We start from the raw sequence: 20,320 nt of genomic DNA on the forward strand, positions 1-20,320 counted from the left end.
ACTTTGTTGTTTTTATGAATAATACAATATGAAATATGAAGTGGGGTCCTGGAAATAGCAGGCAACTTTGCAAGTTAGATGTGGGCCAGGCAAAGTTATGAAAATTAATAAAATGGTAAAAGGTCATTAAAAAGTCAGAAATTCTTGTAGTCCTTAGATATTCAAGATCTAAAGTGTTGGAAATATTTTAATGCCTTTTTGTTTTCTTTATTATTTGGTGGAAACAGACTTCTATTGAACCATGATGACACCACCAGTATTAATATTAAATACATGGTATAGTTCTTTTATAAAATCTATTCACTTTTTAAAATTTAAATCCACCTAAAATAAACTTTAATCAGTGTAACAGTTTGTCTTAATGACATTAAAGCACATGCCATTAAGACGTGGCTGTGTCATGCTTTAAGGTCAGAAAACAAAACATCTTGCTGTTTTAGTTTAGGGCCTTTAGAGGGCGCCATAAACCACACAAATCATCCCTGCTTATGCGATATGGCCCAACAGATTTGTGTGTCATCTGTGATTGCGCTTGTTGTGTCATTTTCTAATCCAATTGCTTATTTTTCCTATTTTAATTTTTTGTTTTGAAAGTATGTTGGATTCTTGTGTATTGTAATTAAAAGTCATAGGCCTCATAGGTCTCCACATGATATACCATAAAAATAACAGGTAGCCCATCTGAATTATAGGCCTATAACATTTAGTCTATCCATCTCATAGTAGCCTACCAAAACAATTTTAACAGTAGAAGTGAAATCTTATTGTAGTCTTCAAATGGCGCCACCTATTATTGTGGTTGTATTACTGACAAGTCAAAGTATAGACCCTGAGTAGGATAAGAAGACCGCGTTTTTTCAGATGTATTTCCAATAAAAAAAAAACATTGTTTTATATTCGGGTCAATACGGTATTACACAACCAGCATCATGGTTCAGTGTCTCCATGAGTTCTGAGTATTTGAGTTCTGAGTATTAGTTCTTAGCAGGAGTTCTTAGTAACCTCTCAGTATCTTCAGCACCTTACTATGATGTGAGAAATGGAAAAGAACATGATAAAGATGATGTGTGTGTTTGTTCCAACAGGATATGGAAGGATTATTGAGTGAGTCAGAGTGTAATCCTGATAGTGTGTGTGTGTGTGTGTGTAAGCCTCTGTTGATTCACATGGGGACATTATGCTTCTGTTATTATGCACACGTGAAGCTTATTAGCATGGTCTGACACTCTGAAACCAATGAACAATACGCATACACACACACACACACACTCCTTCAGCTCAGAGACACTACCGAAACTACAGGTAAGAAATTTTCATTTAATGTCCTGCAATCAATAATAATCTGTGGATAAACCAGTTTACAGTTACAGTTGGTTGCATTAAAAATACTAGACTCAGCAAATTATATTATAAATATGATTATACACAGAATGATTGCTTTGTCATTTAAATTAGTTTATTATGTAAACATTTTTACTACAATAATTAAGCATTGTAATATTATATTATTACACAGTAAACAATTACATCATTTTATATATGACTACATTATATAAATTGAATTTTAATTTTATGTATTAACTTTTTATGTCATTTAAATTAGTTTAGTGATTAAGTTTTTTTATTACAAGGAAATATTATTAGTAGTATTATGATTTATGTTACATTTAAAAAGGTCAAGACCTTTGAGGTGGGATAGCTGTATTAATTTACTCTGTTCAAACAGTTCTAACACCTTTTTATGTTATAGGTTCATTTCCATTTTTCTTATATTTATGTCAGGTTAATTATTATTATATAATTGTTTGCGATAAAAAATAAACCTAAATAGTAACATTTAAAAATAACATGTATCTAAAAATGTAACTAAAATTAAAATGGGAAACGAAAAAGCTATAAAAAAGCTAATACAAATTCTAAATAAAAACTATAATATTATATACATTATACTAAAACAATGCTTGTTTGTGCTTGTTAATGTCATTGAATGTGCATCTACAGAGATATAAACAACAGAAATACATATACATGGGTATAAATGAACAACAGAACTACTCAGATACAGTTTTACAGATTATAGTGTTAACTTATCTAAACTGTTTGTGCATGTCAGCAGAATGTGTAGTCTGGATGAGGTTCCATTTAAAGTTGCTCTGGACTCTGTGGAGATACAGTTGGGTCAGAAAGAGCCGGTCACAGCTCCTGAACTTACGATCCCAGACTGTGCTCAAATACTGCGTGATACAAAGGTCAGAATAGTTTGCTTATATTCATCATATACATTTGAAATTTTATGTTAAATGCATCTTTATATTTAACAGTGTTCATATGTTGTCCTGTTTGACAGTATTCATTCACTCTGGAGAAAAAGATCCTGGCTGCATGGGAAGAACAGCAGTGGAAGAACAGGAAAGCCAAAAAAACACCCCAGAGTGTGTGTCCCACCTGCCCACCATATTGGCTGATGTTCAGCAGCCCGCAGCAGAACCGCAGGGTGTGCCTCAGAAGCGCAGAATTATGGGAACTGGGCCCTCGCCCCCGCAGCTTAAGCCTCAGCGCTGCTGACTCGCGTCAGCTCCGCCCACTTCGGGCGGTCCAGTTCCTCATTGCCGACACGGACTTCGAGGGCTGCTACGGTGAAGACAACGAGAGCTCGTCTGAGGATGATACTGTTCGAAGCAAAGGAAGACCGAAGAGTTCCGGGCCACAGTGCCCGTGGATTTCTGCCTGTCACACCCAGCGAGGCTCCACCCCTCACCCCGCCCTTTCTAGCATGCTCCACAAGGCCCGGCCAAGCTCTGCCTCCTCTGTAAAAGACATACGTAGGCCCATCCCCCCTGGCCTCAGCCAGACGCCACAGGGCAGCCCTCACAGCTCCAGAGCCCCCCGCAGGAAACCCGCAGTAACGAGAACCAGCGGGCGACGAAACTCACACTCCCTCCAACAGCAGAGACCCTCGTCCGCAGGACCGCTGCCCTCCACCAGGCCTCAGAAAACATCCTCACATGTAACACACACACTGTAAATCCTTAGATCTTCTTCATAGGTCTTAATGGGATAGTTTACCCAAAAATGAAAATTCTGTCATTAATTACTCTCCCTCACGTCGTTCCAAACTTGTAAGACCTTTGTTCATCTTCGGAACAAATTAGGATATTTTTGATGAATTCCGAAAGCTCTCTGACCCTCCATAGACAGCAAGGATCCTTACACGATCAAGATCCAGAAAGGTAGTAAGGACATCGTTAAAATAGTCCATGTGACATCAGCGGTTCAACCGTAATTTTATGAAGCTATGAGAATACTTTTTGTGTGCAAAGAAAACAAAAATATTGACTTTATTCAATAATTCATCTCTTCTGCGTCACCCTGGAGCCAGTATCACGTATGTAAACAATGTACCCTTGTGAAAAAGAAGTGCACTTAAGTATACTTTTATAAAGTGTACTTATTGCGGAAATAATATACTTTAAAATAACACACATAAGTGCAAATTAAATGTTATTTTCGCTGCTTAAATACATTGTATTTGTAATTAATTTCAAATGTATCACATTTTAAAGTTATATTAAATGCAACAAGTTGAACTTTTGAGTAATTTTCTTTAAACCACTTAAGTGGGACTTAAGTGGGACTTTTTAGTACATCTTTATATGTACAATTTTATGTACATAATTGCTTCTAGTGTCTTTAAAATATGGTTAAAGTGTACTGCTAATGTACTGAAAAGCAATTAATGTGAACTAAAATACACTTTAATGTCAGTTAACAATACACTTAAGTGTGAATTAAATGTAATGTTTTCGACCACATAAATGCATATAATTTGTACTTAATTTAAAAAATATTACAGTTTAAAATTACATTAATTGCAATTAGTTGAACTTTTGAGTGATATTTTTAAACCACTTAAGTGAGACTTTAGTATATATGTACTTTGAAATATGGTAAATATGTACTTCTGAATAAGCAATTAATGTGAACTAAAATATACTTCAGTTACATACAGTATATCTCTTGCAATGAAGTTGAAATTTAGTATATTTAAATAAAATAAAAAAATCTCTTAATTACCTAGTTACAATCAACGCAAACACAAAATGGAAAACCCTCTACATTTATTGGCAAAACAATCTCTAAAACAAATACACAAAAACGCTTTTTGCTGATGCACAAGAAAAACCCAACACTATACACATTTACAACACTTCAACTCACTTATTAGAAAGAGTCTGGAGAACAATGCAAAATCACTTACATACAAAAGTACCTAATCTCGCCATCATAGAAAACATCATTCTGTATGATGTAGAAGCCTGTTCCCTCATTGGGGACCTCAAAATGTCCACAAGGTCAAAATTTACTGGTATTACTATCCTTGTGGAGTCATTTGGTCCACATAACGTATAAGATTACTAACACACAAACATACACACACTTAATACAATAAATAAATAAATAAATAAATAAATCAAGAAAATTAACATTCCATGTACAACAAATGAGACCTTATTGTAAAAAATTACCAAACTGTTTTACTTGTACCCCTGGTTTCACAGACAAGGCTTAAGACCAGCCCCAGACTAAAATGTAATTCTGAGTCATTTCCACTGAAAGAAAATTGCACTGACTGATCTTTAAAAATATCAGTGCCTTTGTTTTAACTCAAGATGCACACCAGTAGTTTTTTTCTAAGACATGTTAATGAAAATGACATAAATGTCCTTACTGAACTATGATCCTGGCTTAGTCTAAGCCCTGTCTGTGAAACCAGGCCATTAGTTCTCAAACCTTTAGCACCAACATTAAAGGACCGAAAGTTTTCTTCTAAAATCTTACTCCAGCATTAGTGAATGCAAGGTTGCCTATGTTCCAAAGAGGCAGGAAAGTCAGAAAAAAAAATACCTTGAGGAAAGAAAGGGAAAAAAAAAAAACCTAAGAACAACCATTGTTATAAAACATATCCAGTCATTATAAATGGTTCAGTTGAGTGAAAGCAATAGACACAATTGCAGTCCAAAGTTTATATACACCTTGCAGTATCTGCAAAATGTTAATAATTTAAGCAGTAAGAGGGTAGAGAGGTAAAATCATTAAAAAATTGCAATTACTGTCCTGATGAAGCAGTATATTCTGCAAGGTGCATGTAAACTTTTGACCACATCTGCATCACCTAAGAGATGAATTACCTCAATCATCAGGGCAACATAGTAGTAGAATGCTGGGAAATGTTCCTTCAGATTTCCTACAAACACCAGATTTCCTGACCACACAATCTTCACTGACACTGGGCTTAAAAATAGATAACATTTTAATAAACCTTTTTATTCCTACTTTACAGGTCATAAAACATAACTTTATCAGTTACCAAAAAAATAGATAAATATCCCAAAATGTATTTTACATTTTAAATATATAAAAAAAAAGTACCCCTCTTGCCTTACAAGCTTCTCTCACACATCTTCACGAAGGATGTCCCTGTATTTACCACAGCTGGCACAGAAAAGCTACTGTCCTCATCCTTTGGTTTGTTACCTGTAAAATATATGATGATTAGAGGGGGGTCTGTAAATGCACAGGTGGGAATATATTACTTGCAAATGGAAAAGATTCAAATGAGTTAAAATCCATAGGTATACTGACTTAATATACCACTTTTAGCTTGTCATGTGTGATCAGGGTGAGCTGACTGGTCAACAATTCATTAAAAACATAGGTGGAGATAAGCCAATGAGTGTCTAAAACCCTGGTATTCGAATTTTGCATATCTGGCCAGTACTAATGTAGGCTGCGCTGAGGACAGGGCAGAAGCAACAACGGTACTGTAAGGGGCTGCACAGCGATAACGGTGTTAAGCAGCATAACACATAACATAGTAAGGTAGCACGGAGTTAATCAGACATGAATAACAGGAAGCTCCACTGAGTACAGGGCAGACAACAACAATAGTATAGGGCTGCGCAGAGTAATTACTGTGCGAGGCCACAACACACATGAATAGAGGTATTAATCAGTCACTCACTGACAGCACTCGAGAGGCTAAGGACTGAATATCCAGCTTGTAGAACCTGGCGAAGGTATTCTGAGAAGACCAGCCAGCTGCAAAGCATATCTCTTGAATAGACATACCTCTCGATCACCCCCATGAGGAGGCGATAGCAATTGTTGAGTGGGCCCTTATGTGAAAGGGGCATTCCAAACCTTGGCTCGTATAGCAGCCGTGATAGCGTCCACAATCCAGTGGGAAAGCCTCTGTTTTGACACGGCCCGTCCCTTCGCACAACCACTGTTGTACACGAAAAGCTGGTCTGATTGCCGAAAGCTTGCCGAACGGTCAATGTACATCCTCAAAGCCCTGACAGGGCACACCGAAGTCTGAGCGTCCACATCATGTGAGGTCGATGACACAGAAGACAGGGCAGACAGCGAAACAGTCTGCGCCCTGAAGGGGTTAGATAGTGATTTAGGCACATAGCCCGGCCTCGGCCGGAGAGTGACGCTGCAGTCACTGGGTCCAAAGCGAATACAGTCGCTGTCCACAGAAAATGCATGCAAACCCGGCCTCGGCCGGAGAGTGAGGGTGCAGTCAACTTTTGAGAGATAACTCCTTCATATGGATGCTAAAGGCTCGAATGGTGGCTGTGAAAGAGCTCTTAACACCACTTCTAAGTCCCAGGGCGGGACTGAAGGCGGACGCGGGGATGCAATCTCCTCGCTCCCTTAAGAAAACCCACCACCAGCACGTGCCTACCTATTGTTTGTCCGAGGGTGGGGGTGAGGGTGGGAGGGGGTAGCGGCCACATAGACTTTCAGTGTTGATGGCAGAGATCCACTATCCAGTCTTTATTGTTGAATTAGTAGAACATCTGACACGGAGCAAGCAGCCGGGTCGATATGAACATCATGGCACCATTTCACAAACACTCCCCATTTTAGAGCATACAAACGCCTCGTAGAGGGCACCCTTGGCTCCGAGAAAGTGTCGAGCACACGAGAATGCAGAGCGCTCAGATCCTCTGATATCCCCAAAGCAGCCACACATGAAGGCTCCATAACTCCGCGTTCGGGTGCCACAGCGAGCCGCTCGCTTGAGACAGCAGATCCTTCCTGATGGGGATCGGCCAGGGCGGCACCACCAGCAGCTCTGTCAGGTCGGGGATCCAAGGCTGGTTCAGCCAGTTTGGAGCGATGAGTATCATCCAAGGCCCCATCCTCCCTGATCTTGCATAAGACCAGTGGCAATATCTTGATTGGAGGAAACGCATACAGCCTGGCTGCTGGCCAGTGTTATGTCAGAGCGTCCCCTTCAAGCAGGGAGTGAGACAGGGAGAAGAACAGTGGGCAGTGCACATTCTTGCTCGTGGCAAACAAATCCACCTCCACTCTCCCGTAGCGGGTCCAAATCATCCATCTGACTCGGGGTGCAACCTCCACTCTCCTTGAGGAATCCCCTTCCTCGAAAGCATGTCCGCCCTGTGGTTCAGGAGACCTGGGATGTGCACTGCTCTGATGGAGGGAAAGTGATGGTCCAGTAAAACAGGAGATTCGCTGCTTGCTTGTACAGAGCCCTGGAATGTACGCCTCCTTGGTTATTTATGTACGAGACCATAGACATGTTGTCGGTGCGAATCAATACATGCCGCTCTTCCAGCTGCGTTCAAAAATGGGCGCATGTGTAGTAAGCCCAGATGACATACCGCTGCAGCAGACGCCATGAGTCCCAGCAGCCTCTGAAATTCCTTCAAGAGAACAGAGTTGCCCAGTCTGAAATGGCACAGGGAAGAGCGGTGGGCTCACATCTCCACTGAGTCGAAGCACACTCCCAGATATGTTATAGACTGACTCGGGGCGAAAATGCTCTTCTGCATGTTGACACATAGCCCTAGGCACTCCAAATGATGAAGCAGCGTGTCTACATGGCTGACTAACGTGTTCCGGGACTGAGCTAAAATCAGCCAATTGTCCAGATAGTTGAGAACGCACATCCCGCTCGCTCTGAGGGGGGAAGTGCTGCATCCATGCACTTCGAAAAAGTGCATGGGGCCAAAGCCAGCCCGAACGGGAGAACAGAGTATTGGTATGCTGTGCGCTCGAAAGTAAACCTCAGAAAGCGTCTGTGATGCGGTACTATCTAAATGTGAAAGTACACATCCTTTAAGTCCACGTGACTCATAGCTTTGGCGCGCTTTCGGGCCTCCGCGAAGCGCTCAGTAATGGATTCTACGGTGTTTCCAAAATGGCCGGAGGGAGTCACTGAAGCGTTCTGCAGCACTTTACGGTCAGCATCCTTGAGGTCAGCCAGGTTTCACCAAAGGTGCCTCTGAAGGACTACCATAAACCCCATGGCCTTGACCACAGCCTGGGGCGCTCGCTTTGTCATCATCAGCGCGAAGTCCATCACTGCATGCAGATCCTTAATGGCCTCTGCCGTGAGGGCTCCGCCCTCCGCTGCCTGCAGCAGCTTAGCCTGAAAAACCTGCAGCACCGTCATGGCGTACAAGGCGGAAGCCTCCTCGCCATCAGAGGCATATGCTTTATTGGCGAGGTGGGTGGTAGTCCTGCATGGCTTTGAGGGGAGGCTGATGTCCAAGCCTAGCGTCTTGGATGCTGCAGGACACAGGTGCGCAACGACGGTCTCCTCGACGGGGGGAGAGTTCACATACCCACGTGGGAAAACATGGCCTGTGTAGCAGAGTGGACGCACGCTGATTGGGGCGCAGATCATGTCTTCACCAGCTGCTCATGCACGTCAGGGAAGAAGGGGAGCGTCGCCCTCGAGTCAGCTTTCCGGGTGGACCTGAAATACCAGGGGTCAAGCTTACTCCTGACAGGCTCCTCCAGGTAAGCTCCAACTCCTGGACAGCCCTTGACAGAACCCTCATGAGCTCCTCCTGGAGGTCTGGGGGCCCCATGCTGTCTGGCTGATCAGACTCTGATCCAGCCCAATCCTCCCTCTCAGAGGCCAAGCCTGGCTAAAGGACACAAACTCTGTGATATTGGAAGGAGGGTGAAAGCAGTCCTCGGAGAGGGAGACTGGGGAACGGGGCCACCGCTGGGGTAGGCTGAGCGGAAAGACGACGCTCCCATCACCGGGAGGGGAAGGACCCACCTGGGCCTCATCCCGAATAGGCCGCGAGCCGTCTCGCGGCAGATCCGGAGCAGGCGGGCCGGCAGGTCCGCACAATGCCCGCAGTTGGACTCCTCCAGCGCCACCTCGGTGTGGGCCAGGCAGTAGTCGTGCTGATCTGGCGGCTCTATTGGTCCTGCACAGATTTTGCAGATTGTTACCATAGTGAATTTAACAGGTGAAGTAGAAGATTCTTTCTGACGTAATTGTCGCATGCACCGTTTTTATACTGCCTCCCGAGCTCGTCTGTATTTGCATGCGGTTGCATACTTCATGTCAATTGGCCAGTCATTGACTAGAGTGAGCCAATAGAACTTCAGGAAAGGATGGAAGGGAAAGAGTTCCCATAACGGAGAAATATCTCCGTGATGTCTCGTGAAAGCTCAAGAGGGAACTTCTAACATCACCTCTTCAGTACTGGTCTGTGTTTCCACACTGTAACGTATCTCCAGTAACAAAACTGTACTGATCCTACAAAATTAATGAATAACTCCAGATAAGTACCAAAATATTACAGTACATAAAGTCTCATCTGTAATCATCCAAACGTGACGCTCCGGTCTCCTCTTGTTTGTTCCCTCGATATTACATAAACATGGCGCACAGCGCATTTTTCAAAGTAGAAGTACGTGCGCCGCCATGACATAGTATTTTGGCGCATGCGCATTAAACAAAAGAGACACTGCGTGGTAGCATATTATTTCAAGCTTTTCATTTCTATTCAAGTTGTTCTAATTCATTGTGAGACTTGGTTAACTAACTCATTCACCTAACTAAAAGTCATTTTTACAGTGCAGTGTAGCCTATATTAAGTCCCTTTCACAATGCGATTCCGGAAAATACACGGGTAATGTGTCCCGGCAATTGTTCCCGGGTCGCTAGAGTTTGCCCCTTTCACACTGCCAGTGATTACTCGGAATATGTGGGTGCGTTCACACACAACCCATAAAGGTCCCGTGAAGACATGTGATATCAGGTAGTGACATGAAATGTACGAGTTGAAAACGCTAGGCATGTTAACTTTCACTTAAGCTGGCGAACGATCTCAGCTTCAGCGCGGATTAGTGAGGAACTAACTGATCTCTGCTTTGTTACAGTTTGTACATATTTGTTTCGTCGCGAACGTTGATCTGCCTTCAAAACACGCTAAAAGAGTCGCGCGATAACGTGCGTCATCACTACGACACGGCGTTAGTTCTGGCTTTTGTTCACACAGCGCTCGTTCCGGGACTGAACCCGGCAATGTTACTATGGAGAGTCAGAAAGCTCTCAGAATTCATCAAAAATATCTTAATTTGTGTTCTGAAGATGAATGAAAGTCTAACAGGTTTGAAAAGACATGAGAGTGAATAATTAATAACAGAATTTCCATTTTTGGGTGAACTATTCCTTTAATTTAAGATTATTGATGAGCTGATTTTGTGTTTTAGGGTGTGCGTCCACGGACGTCTGCAGGGCTACAGGACGCTGCAGCAGATCTGCTGTGCGCTCTGAGTCAGGAAGAAAGGGATCTTCTTGAAGCTGTTACACAACATGGATACACACTCCACACTGCCATACTAGCACTGCAGAGGACAGGGCCCAAGAATCCTGATCAGGTAACACTCACTACATGCAACACACACACACACACACACACACACACACACACACACACACACACACACACACACACACATATATATATATATATATATATATATTTATATATATACACATTCTGTTTCTCATTCTTTCTCAATCTCCAGATTTTGAGTTACCTGATGTCATGTGACCGTCTCTGTCAGCTGGGTTTTGAGAAGACTCAGGTGGAAGAAGCTTTGGAGATGTTCCAGAACTGTGAGACCAAGGTGAGACCCTTCAAATCTACTTTAAGCACTCCAAACACTTAACTAATTGGCATCCAGCGCGCAACAACCAGCAACCAGTGGCCTTCAATGAACAAACATACCTTAAATCAACATTTAGCATGCCAAACACTCAACTGATCAGCATGCAGTCACCTCTCAAATCAGCAACAAATCAGCATCCAGTGCAAAAAACATTTCTCAAATGAGTGACCAACTGGCATTCAGTGGACACACTTCCTCAAATTATCAGCGCCAATAGCCTTGTGGGCAGCACTGATATCACCATTGTGCTTCGGCCGTCCCAACTTCGAGTCCCAGCTCATGGAACTTTCCCCATCGTTTCTTCCTGTTTACAATACTGTCCTATCCTAATAAAAGGCAAACATGCCAAAAATAGATCCTCAAATCAGCATTTAGCATGCCAAACATTTAACCAATCGCCATCCAGCGCACAAAACACCTCTCGATTCTCCAAACACTCAACTAGTTGGGATCAAGTGCACAAAATATCCCTCAAATCAGCATTTACCACTAAACATCCCTCACAAAACACATCTCCCTGCTCAAAACACACATCCAATTAGCATTTAGCACTAAGAACACACATCCAATCAATATTAAGTGCATCAAATATGACTATTCTGATGTATTGTAAATGTATTTGTGTTTCTCTCAGGCTTCAGAGTTCCTGTTTCTGCTGGCTCAGTTCTGTGAGATGGGTTTCCAGCAGAGCACCATCAAAGAAGTTCTACTGGTGCATGAGAACCATAAAGAGAGAGCCCTGGAGGAGCTTATGACCCGCAGTGGCTGAGAACTCACAAGAATCCACTGCTATGAATCCTCAGCTATATGATCATATCAATCAGTCTTCATCTCTATTAATGCATTAATTAATCTTTATCTTCAGCTCCATAAATTCATGTATAAATACTAACAAATCCTTCAGAATGAATTTATCCTTTGTAGCTTTAATACTTCAGGCATGTCTCTCAATCACCTATCGATGACAGAACTGTAGATCAGTTTATCATGACGAAGAATTATCATCTAGTTTACAAAAAAAAAAAATGTTTAGCGTATTTTGAAAAGAGCTAGGGACAGTTTGAATGACTTTAATTAAACAATGTTGTGACATTTATTATGCATCCGTTATTTAGTTTCAGGACTATTTCCTAATGTTTGGAATGTAATAAGAGGTGCAGATTTGCATAACCTTTGTCAAACAGTATCAGCACTTTTTAAACTCTTTAAAACTTTAGGTACACTCTATCAGTATTCAAGTTTTACTGGCATGTAGCATCAACAGTCATGTAACAGAACACAAATAATAATAAACCTCTGATCTCTGATTGGTTGCTATTGTTTTTTTTCTTTTTCTGTTTCTGTCAGTCTGTTTCCCAGATACTGCTGGCTTATTATTATTATCTCTATGTATGTAGGTATGTATGTATTTACAAACACATTTTTTATATATTAAAATTATTTTCTTAAACCAAAAAGAAACTCATGACATAGACCTAACGTTACTATAGTGAAAAGTGACAAACATTTCTAAAAAAAAAAAAAAAAAATATGTAGATTAAAAGAGACTTGACAAATTTAAAGGAAAAAATAAAATCAATCAATCAAAAATTTGATTGCTGGCGTTCTGCTGATTAATGGTTCCGAACGTCATGACTCATTGCATTCATAAGCACAGCCAGTTAAACTGGTCAGTCAGCTGATTTGAATTGTCAGCCAATCAGTGCGCTTGAATGGTATCTATGATGTCCGTCAGCCTATCAGCGAGCAGGATGTAGATGCCTAGCTTGGTCCCGACCAATCAGAGACCAGAGGCGTGTCGGTGCAGCGTTTGAATTTTTAGACAGACTTTTTTCAGTCCAGTCGTCGGATAGATCGCGAAATAAAGCTTACGCTAAAGTTCAGAAGTGTTAATATAGCACTTAAATCTCATCGGAGATCTGCGACGGAAGGACAGGATGAGGAAGAGGTAAGAGAAAGAGAGAGTTTGAAGAGTATAGTCTGTGTTAATGTGTAGATTTGCATATGTATTGCTAGCTTCATGTATTGTAAGGTGAAAATAGTGTTCAGGTTGGTCAATGGTCGAAGTTTTCGTAATTTTTTTTAAATTATTTTCTTAATTTAGCATTAGCACGTGTTAAGTAAGTACTGATATTTAAAACAGCTATTTTCAACAAACCACTTTCCAGTTTCATCAATTATAATCAATAATTCTGCTATTAATGGAACATAATGATTTTATTATTCAACAATGCAGAAACAAATCAGTAATACTGCTCATTTATTGATTCTTTTGCTGATATATTTGTAATGGATACTTTATTAAGTATAATTGTCAATAATGCTGTTGATTTGGTTATTAATTCATAAGAAATGTATAAAAAAAAAACACTAGCTCATTTTACTGTTTAATTTGCAACTCAGTGTGACAACAGAGCCAGAGCATGTATTCATTAAATATGAATGTGTGTCATTTCAGTGAGATCCATGCTGCAGAGTCTGTAGCATGTTTGGGCAAGGCCCTCGGTGAGCTGAAGGACATCTGGGAGGAGATCGGGATCCCAGAAGACCAGAGGCTGCAGCGGACAGACGCCGTCCACATGCACATCAAAGTCAGTTCAGGTCACCTGCGGTTCTCATTGACTGGAGAACGGTGACACAGATTCACTGTGAAATCTTTGTGATTGCAGAATCTGCTGGATATGATGATCGCAGAGGAGGAAGGGTTGAAGAAGCGCTTGCTGAGCAGTATCGAAGCATGCAGAAAAGAGGTGACCAGCCTGTGTAGTGAGCTTCAGGTGCAGGAGTGTCAGGTGAGTCACTCTGATACAAGACTTTTGAGAACAGCGTGATACAACCTGTGCCCTCTTACTTGTGGATGTTTTGTCAAGCCGGCCAATCGGATTGGAGATGTTGTGTGTTTGGCAGGAGGAGGATGGTCTTACGATGCTGCAGCTGGAGAAGGATCTACGAACGCAGGTCAAGATGATGCTGAAAGAGAAAAGTGCTCGTCAGAGTGAGCTGAAATCTCTGATTCAGCAGGATCAAGATCTGTGTGACCTCTTGTGCGATGACCTGTTCCCCATCCATCCTGAACGCGTGCCGTCACAACAGCAGCTGCAGAACTACAGACAACACATCAACGCCCGCAACCAGGAGAGGGTAAAACACACGAACACACTTTCAGAGCTGTCCGCTGTTTTTGTTAGTATGTGAAATAGTATTGACATGTTAAGTTGACTAATATCGAAATACATGCAGTTTTACATTTTCCAATAGTTCAATAATCAAATTATGTTAAAACCACAATTTGTATATACATTACCAGTCAAAAGATTTCAATAATTATTTTTTGTGTGTGTGTGTTTTTGAAAGAAGTCTCATATGCTGCACTTATTTGATCAAAATTCCAGAAATATTGTGCAATATTATTATAATTTAAAATAGCTGTTTTCTGTTGTAATTGTCATTACTCCAGTCTTCAGTGTCACATGATCCTTCAGATATCATGCTGATTTGCCGCTCAAGAAATATTTATTATTGTTCTCAATGTTCAAAACAGTCATGCTGCTTAATATTTTTGTAACTGAAGGATCATGTGACACTGAAGACTGGAGTAATGATGCTGAAAATTCAGCTTTGCATCACAGGAATAAATTACTTTTTAAATTATAATAATATTTGACAATATTGCTGTCTTTACTGTAGATTTGATTAAATACATGCAGCCTTTCTGAGTGTGAGACCATCCTAAATCTTGCAGATTTTTGACAGCTGGTATATCCTGCATTCTTAAGTGAATAGTAAGGTAGTTTGCTTCTCTGAATATGAAGGTTTATATCCAGTTTGGTTACAGGACGTGTGCTTGTGTGTGTTTACAGGAGCGCCGTCATGCTGAGTTTATGGGAATGAAGCGTCAGATCACGGTGTTGATGGAGGATCTGGAACAGCATCCTGACACCTCCTTTGAGAAAGACGCTGTGTGTGAAGATGAAGACGCTTTCTGCCTTTCCCTGGAAAACCTCAGTGCACTCAAAGTGTTACTGCACCAGGTACACACACACTTCACACAGTTCTTTTTAGCTGTTCCTTTTTATTTTGGGGTGTAACCAAAAAGCTGTCAGCTAAAATGAGAAACAAAGCGGGCGATCCTTTGCCACCTTGAGCCATTAAATTGAAATGATGAACCCTTTTCAACGTGTGATTTATTTACATACATATTTATTAGGCAAGGATACATTAAATTATTTAAAAGTAACAATAAAGCCATTCGTAATGTTACAAAAAAAAAATGCTGTTTTATTTGTCTATTCAATCCTGAAATAATGTATCAAGATTTCCAAAATTAAGCAGCGCAATTGTTTTAAAAGAAATAAGAAGAAGAAGAAATGTTGCTTTAGCAGCAACTCCGTATATTAGACTGATTTCTGAAGGATCATGTGACACTGAGGAGTGGAGTAATGATGCTGAAAAGTCATGGTATCATTATACCAACAATCATTTCTGAAGTCAGTAATTTGTTTTTAGTAGGTGAAATGTCATTAGTTAATGGTGTGTGTGTGTGTGTTGTATTTCAGCTGGAGAGCCGTAAAGCTGAAAGTGAAGCGCTGTGTGTGTCCATCCGTGGTCGTATTGAGCAGCTGTGGGAGATGTTGCAGGTTCCTGAGGAAGAAAGAGAAAGTCTCATGCAAAACACCCTCACTAGCTTAAAGAGCAGACTGAACGCAGTAAGTGCTCACTTGTCACCAAAGTAGGTCACATTGTTTCATCTTTCACTTCTGCTGGAATTATAAACCATCCCTCACGCCGTCTTTCTCACTGTGTCACAGCTGCAGGCAGAGCTGCAGCGACTGGAGGAACTGAAAAAGAAAAACATCCAGCGTGTTATTCACGCAATCCGCTCAGAGATTGTCAAGTTTTGGGAGAAATGTTACTTCAGCCCGGAGCAGAGACAAGCCTTCACTTCCTATCACAGTGGTATGCCAACAGCTCGTTTCTTGGCAAAATCCCAATTTGCATACTTTAGAGTACAAAAATGAACTGCCGTGCTAGCTGTGGGAAATTACAGAAGATTTTACTTTCAAATCTCGTTTTTGAGGGTATTATTAAAAGAATCGTTCACCCCAAAATGAATATTTGCTAAAAAAGTACTCACCCTCAGGTCAGCCAAGATGTAGATGAGTTTGTTTCTTCATCGGAACATATTTAGAGAAATTAAGCATCACTTGTTCATCAATGGATCCTCTGTAGTGAATGGGTGCCGTCAGAATAAAAGATGATAAAAACATCATAGTCCCCAAAAAATAGTTTTTGATGGAGTCTTGAAGGATTTGTTTATTTGTTTGGACTTTCATTCTGACGGCACCCATTCACTGCAGAGGATCCATTGGTGAGCAAGTGATGTAATTCTGATTTAATCTCAATCTGGCATGTTGATTAAAGATTTTATGGTAATTGTGATTGAGCAATAGTTTTTAAAAATCCACAGAGATTGGTTGATTTTGTTATTTTGTGCGGTTAGATGATCTGGATGAGGAGGTGTTGCGTGGACATGAGCTGGAGTTGGAGCGACTGAAGCAGGATTATGCCGAGCACAGTGAGCTGTATGACGCTGTGTCCACCTGGAGCAGCAACTGGGCTCTCTATCAGGAACTGGAGGTGATAAATCAGAGGAGATCAGCTGAAAGGTTTCAGAAGAAACATTAAAGAGTTTGCGAAATTGAGACTAATTACTGTTGGTCTTCTTTCTCCAGAAAAAAGCCACGGATCCATCTCGCTTTAACAACAGAGGAGGAAACCTGCTGAAGGAGGAGAAACAGAGAGTCGACCTGCAGAAGAGTTTGCCGAAGGTTTGAGCCGCTCTTTAGGCAAACTCTGGCGTTTGATTGCCTGGAATGGCTTGTGTGCTAATTTGTTTGTATTTTGTGTGATTGGCCAGCTGGAGAAGAGTCTGAAGGCTCAGATTGACCAATGGGAAGCAGCGCACTGTAAAGAGTTTCGTGTGAACGGACAGCCGTTCCTGCAATTTGTGGAAGACCAGTGGAATCAACACCGCATGGAGAAAGAGAGAGAAAAAGAGGAACGGGTATGAGGACATTCTTCTTGAAATGACTACTACTGACTAATTCATTTTATTTTGAATATTAGTTTCTGATATGAGGTTTGTATCTTTGCAGCAAATGAAGAAAATGAAGCAGACGGAGGAAGATCTACTATACGGCACCATCATCAGAACCCCAACCAAGAGGAGACTCGCCGGAACCCCGACACCCGGAAAAACTCGCAAGGTACTGACTGCATATGTGTGCGAACTATCAGCCAATATGATTTAATCAATGCCTTGACGCAAATATTAATAGCAGGGAAGCTAAAACCAGATATCACAGATAAAATAAATATCAAACATTACAGTATAATTTTATAATGTTTGTAAATGTAAAAAAGTAAATTGAATATTTATACTAATAAAATCATTCTAAATTTGTTTTTATATATATATATATTTCTTGTTCAGTTTTTTTTTGTTAAAAATTTATATAATGCACATTTTGTATTAAATATGTCTTTTTGCATATTTAGTTTTGTGTATACGTCTATATATTTTAGTTTACAAAATGTGCGTTATATGTATGCATGCACACGTTATTTAAATGAATGATTTAATGCAATAATATAATCTCATATATGCGTTATAAATGTAAAGATCTATTTTAATATAAGGGCTAATAGAAAATTTAATATTTTATAATCATTTAAAAAAAATGTAATGTTTTTTTTATTAAAATACATTTTTCTAAATATTAACTACATAGTAATGACTATTAAAAGCAGAAAATTGTCTTGTCAGTAGAGTTAAAACAAAACGGGAAACTAAAACTATTGATCAAACTCTCAATCAGATGTGCTGATCTTTATTATTTAAAAAAAAAACATTATGTATTCTTCTTTTCAAGCTGATCTCCACCTCTAGCATGTGTAGCTCCACCCCCAACACGACACTCCGTTCCATATGCCCCTCCCCTTCTTTGAGACCGCCCCTTTCCTCCAGCAAGGTGAGTTATGCTTTAAGCACTACACATTTTACATGAATTTGTAGTGTAATCAATAAACCTGTGACTGTGTTTTTCTGCTAGGTGGGTGCGCGGACACCTGCCCGTGGCCGAACCCCTCGTGGGCTGGAGAGGAATAAGGAGAATATCTCCCATCTGAGTGGAGCTTTGCGCACAATAGCCGCCAGCCCTCAAAGAAACTACTCCATCACATCTGTGGCCTCCTCCTACTCTGAATTTGCGGTAAGTTCATTATCCTGCAGTTAGCCGTCTAGACACACAGGCAGCAGATGAAATCAAGTGACCCCCGTCTGCTTATTCTGCCGTCTGTTATAGAAGGACTCTGAATCCACTGCAGCGTCCAGGTCTGTATATCTAAAAACATTGACTGTCCATCACACTAATAACACACACTCTTCTCGTCTAACCCGACTAACGGAGGAGGGTCGGTATGTGTGTGTGTGTGTGTGTGTGTGGGCTGTTATTTGTGTTTGTGTGTGTGTAGTTTGTGTGTATGTGTGCACTAAATACAATCTGCTGTTTTTAAAGACCCTATGAAATCAAAATTGTGACCTGACAGTTGTTGGATTATTTCATTGGGTCTTTAATGAGATGAAATTAGTCTTTTCTGTCAGTATTGGTTTCCTGGATCCACAGATTTGCTGGGCAGGATGTTGAATTATTTGCCTGCTGTAAACAAACGATCACTGATGTTCCTTCAACTAATTAAAAAGAAAACATCAACCTTGTAGTTTTTAAGGGACGGTTCACCCAAAGTTGAATTAATTTCACCCAAATTAAAACTGTCATTTACTCGCTCCCTTAAGTTGTTCCAAACCTGTTTAATTTTTTTTTTCGGTTCACTGAGTTTTTAATTAATTTCACCCAAATTAAAACTGTCATTTACTCAAGATTTTTTGTTAACTAAACAGTTGCTTGTAGCCATTGACTTCATTATTTCATTTCCTGTTCTATGGAAGTCAATGGCTACCAGCAACTGTTTAGTAGTTACCAACATTCTTCAACATGTCTTTTGTTTTCAACAGAAGAAAGAAACTCGTACAGGTTTGAAACAACTTGAGGGTTCGTAAACAGAATAAATAATTTTTTGGGTGAATAAAATTTTTGGGGTGTACTATCCCTTTAAGACAGCTAAAAGAAGCATAAACATGAAGGGTTGTGGAGTGTCTAATGGGAATATGACTTCATATTCATATATTTGTGTTTTTGCCTACAGCGGGAGCTCTCAAGTGGAAAATCCAACGTCAAGGCTGGAGTTCTGAACTCTACCATCACACACTGAACTCCGCAGATCAGAGATGGACTGATGGACATCAATGAAGACAAAAAAAAAGATTTTATTGCAATACTGAATGTAAATCATTTTGATATTGTTGAGGAATTGTAAATATTTTACCTCTGCTTTTTACTATATTTCTCATGACTTTTTTCCCTTTATTTAATTTTCCTTTAATGAGTTTTGAACAAATGATTCTCTGTCTTTGAGCTTGGCTTCACCTGCTAGTTTTTATGAAAACTCCATTAACACTGATCTTAGGCCTCTGAGATGGATTTTATCTTTTATACTCTAAAATCACAATGGCATTTAGACACCTTTCAGACTTTATTTTCTGTAATTGCACAGCACACTAAGTTTACATGGCGTCACTACTCTTGAAAAATTGATGCTACTGTTTTGGTTGGCATCCTGTAAATAAATAGTTTTCATGGGGACATTTTGTACTTTGTAAGTGATTTATTTATTAGGATGGATGAGAATACATACTGGATGTATGCTACATTTATTTCTATTAATGAATGTTATTCAAAACGTATACCTGAACAATAAACGTAAGCTGAGCTGACAATACATAGCAAAAAATAAAAATGGCATGTTTATCCCCTTGTACCTGACCAATCAAGAATAACTTCTGAAACGTCTGTTATGGTGCAAACTCGTATTTGCTAGAATATTATTTTTACTTATTGTCTTAATCACAAACACACTATTTTATAGTGCAAATAGTTTTACCGTTTACTGCACATTACTGAACAAAGATTATGTAGGTGGTGTTATTTATTGCCACTATTTACATACATGCAGGTTGTATTCTATCCGTTTAATTTAAGTATTTGTATTGAACGTTAATGTATCTTTTATCTGGAGGTAAATGGTGGAAATGTTCAATAGCATGCTGCAGCCAAGACTTCAGGGCTCCTTAATCAACCCTGAGAAATATTCAGTGTGACGTCTAGCCTCTTCTGCCTATTCG

At 40.2% G+C, this 20,320-nt stretch overlaps 2 protein-coding genes across 5 annotated transcripts; both read left to right on the forward strand.

The window, feature by feature from the left end:
- The first annotated feature begins 1,182 nt into the window (after positions 1-1,182).
- LOC109059812 (ubiquitin-associated protein 1-like) lies at positions 1,183-12,326 on the forward strand. 2 transcript variants are annotated; one of them, XM_042752603.1, is made up of 6 exons: positions 1,183-1,302; positions 2,114-2,249; positions 2,348-3,007; positions 10,558-10,725; positions 10,876-10,977; positions 11,654-12,326. In XM_042752603.1, the coding sequence occupies exons 2-6, from the start codon at positions 2,118-2,120 to the stop codon at positions 11,786-11,788; spliced, it is 1,197 nt and encodes a 398-aa protein (XP_042608537.1). In that variant the 5' UTR covers positions 1,183-1,302; positions 2,114-2,117; the 3' UTR covers positions 11,789-12,326. The 2 variants fall into 2 exon arrangements, with proteins under 2 accessions (XP_042608537.1, XP_042608538.1); XM_042752604.1 differs by having other exon boundaries at positions 1,185-1,302; positions 2,117-2,249.
- Positions 12,327-12,794: 468 nt separating this feature from the next.
- LOC109094259 (protein regulator of cytokinesis 1-like) lies at positions 12,795-19,784 on the forward strand. Of its 3 annotated transcripts, none has more exons than XM_019107958.2 (15): positions 12,795-12,967; positions 13,478-13,610; positions 13,689-13,811; positions 13,927-14,160; positions 14,880-15,050; positions 15,576-15,725; positions 15,828-15,975; positions 16,520-16,656; positions 16,752-16,847; positions 16,937-17,083; positions 17,175-17,285; positions 17,952-18,050; positions 18,132-18,290; positions 18,384-18,412; positions 19,285-19,784. In XM_019107958.2, the coding sequence occupies exons 1-15, from the start codon at positions 12,957-12,959 to the stop codon at positions 19,328-19,330; spliced, it is 1,794 nt and encodes a 597-aa protein (XP_018963503.1). In that variant the 5' UTR covers positions 12,795-12,956; the 3' UTR covers positions 19,331-19,784. The 3 variants fall into 3 exon arrangements, with proteins under 3 accessions (XP_018963503.1, XP_018963504.1, XP_018963505.1); XM_019107959.2 differs by having other exon boundaries at positions 18,387-18,412; XM_019107960.2 differs by lacking the exon at positions 18,384-18,412 and having other exon boundaries at positions 12,796-12,967.
- Positions 19,785-20,320: the final 536 nt, after the last annotated feature.

This window comes from Cyprinus carpio, chromosome B25 (genome assembly GCF_018340385.1).
Source record: "Cyprinus carpio isolate SPL01 chromosome B25, ASM1834038v1, whole genome shotgun sequence".
In the NCBI taxonomy this organism is placed as follows: domain Eukaryota; kingdom Metazoa; phylum Chordata; class Actinopteri; order Cypriniformes; family Cyprinidae; genus Cyprinus; species Cyprinus carpio.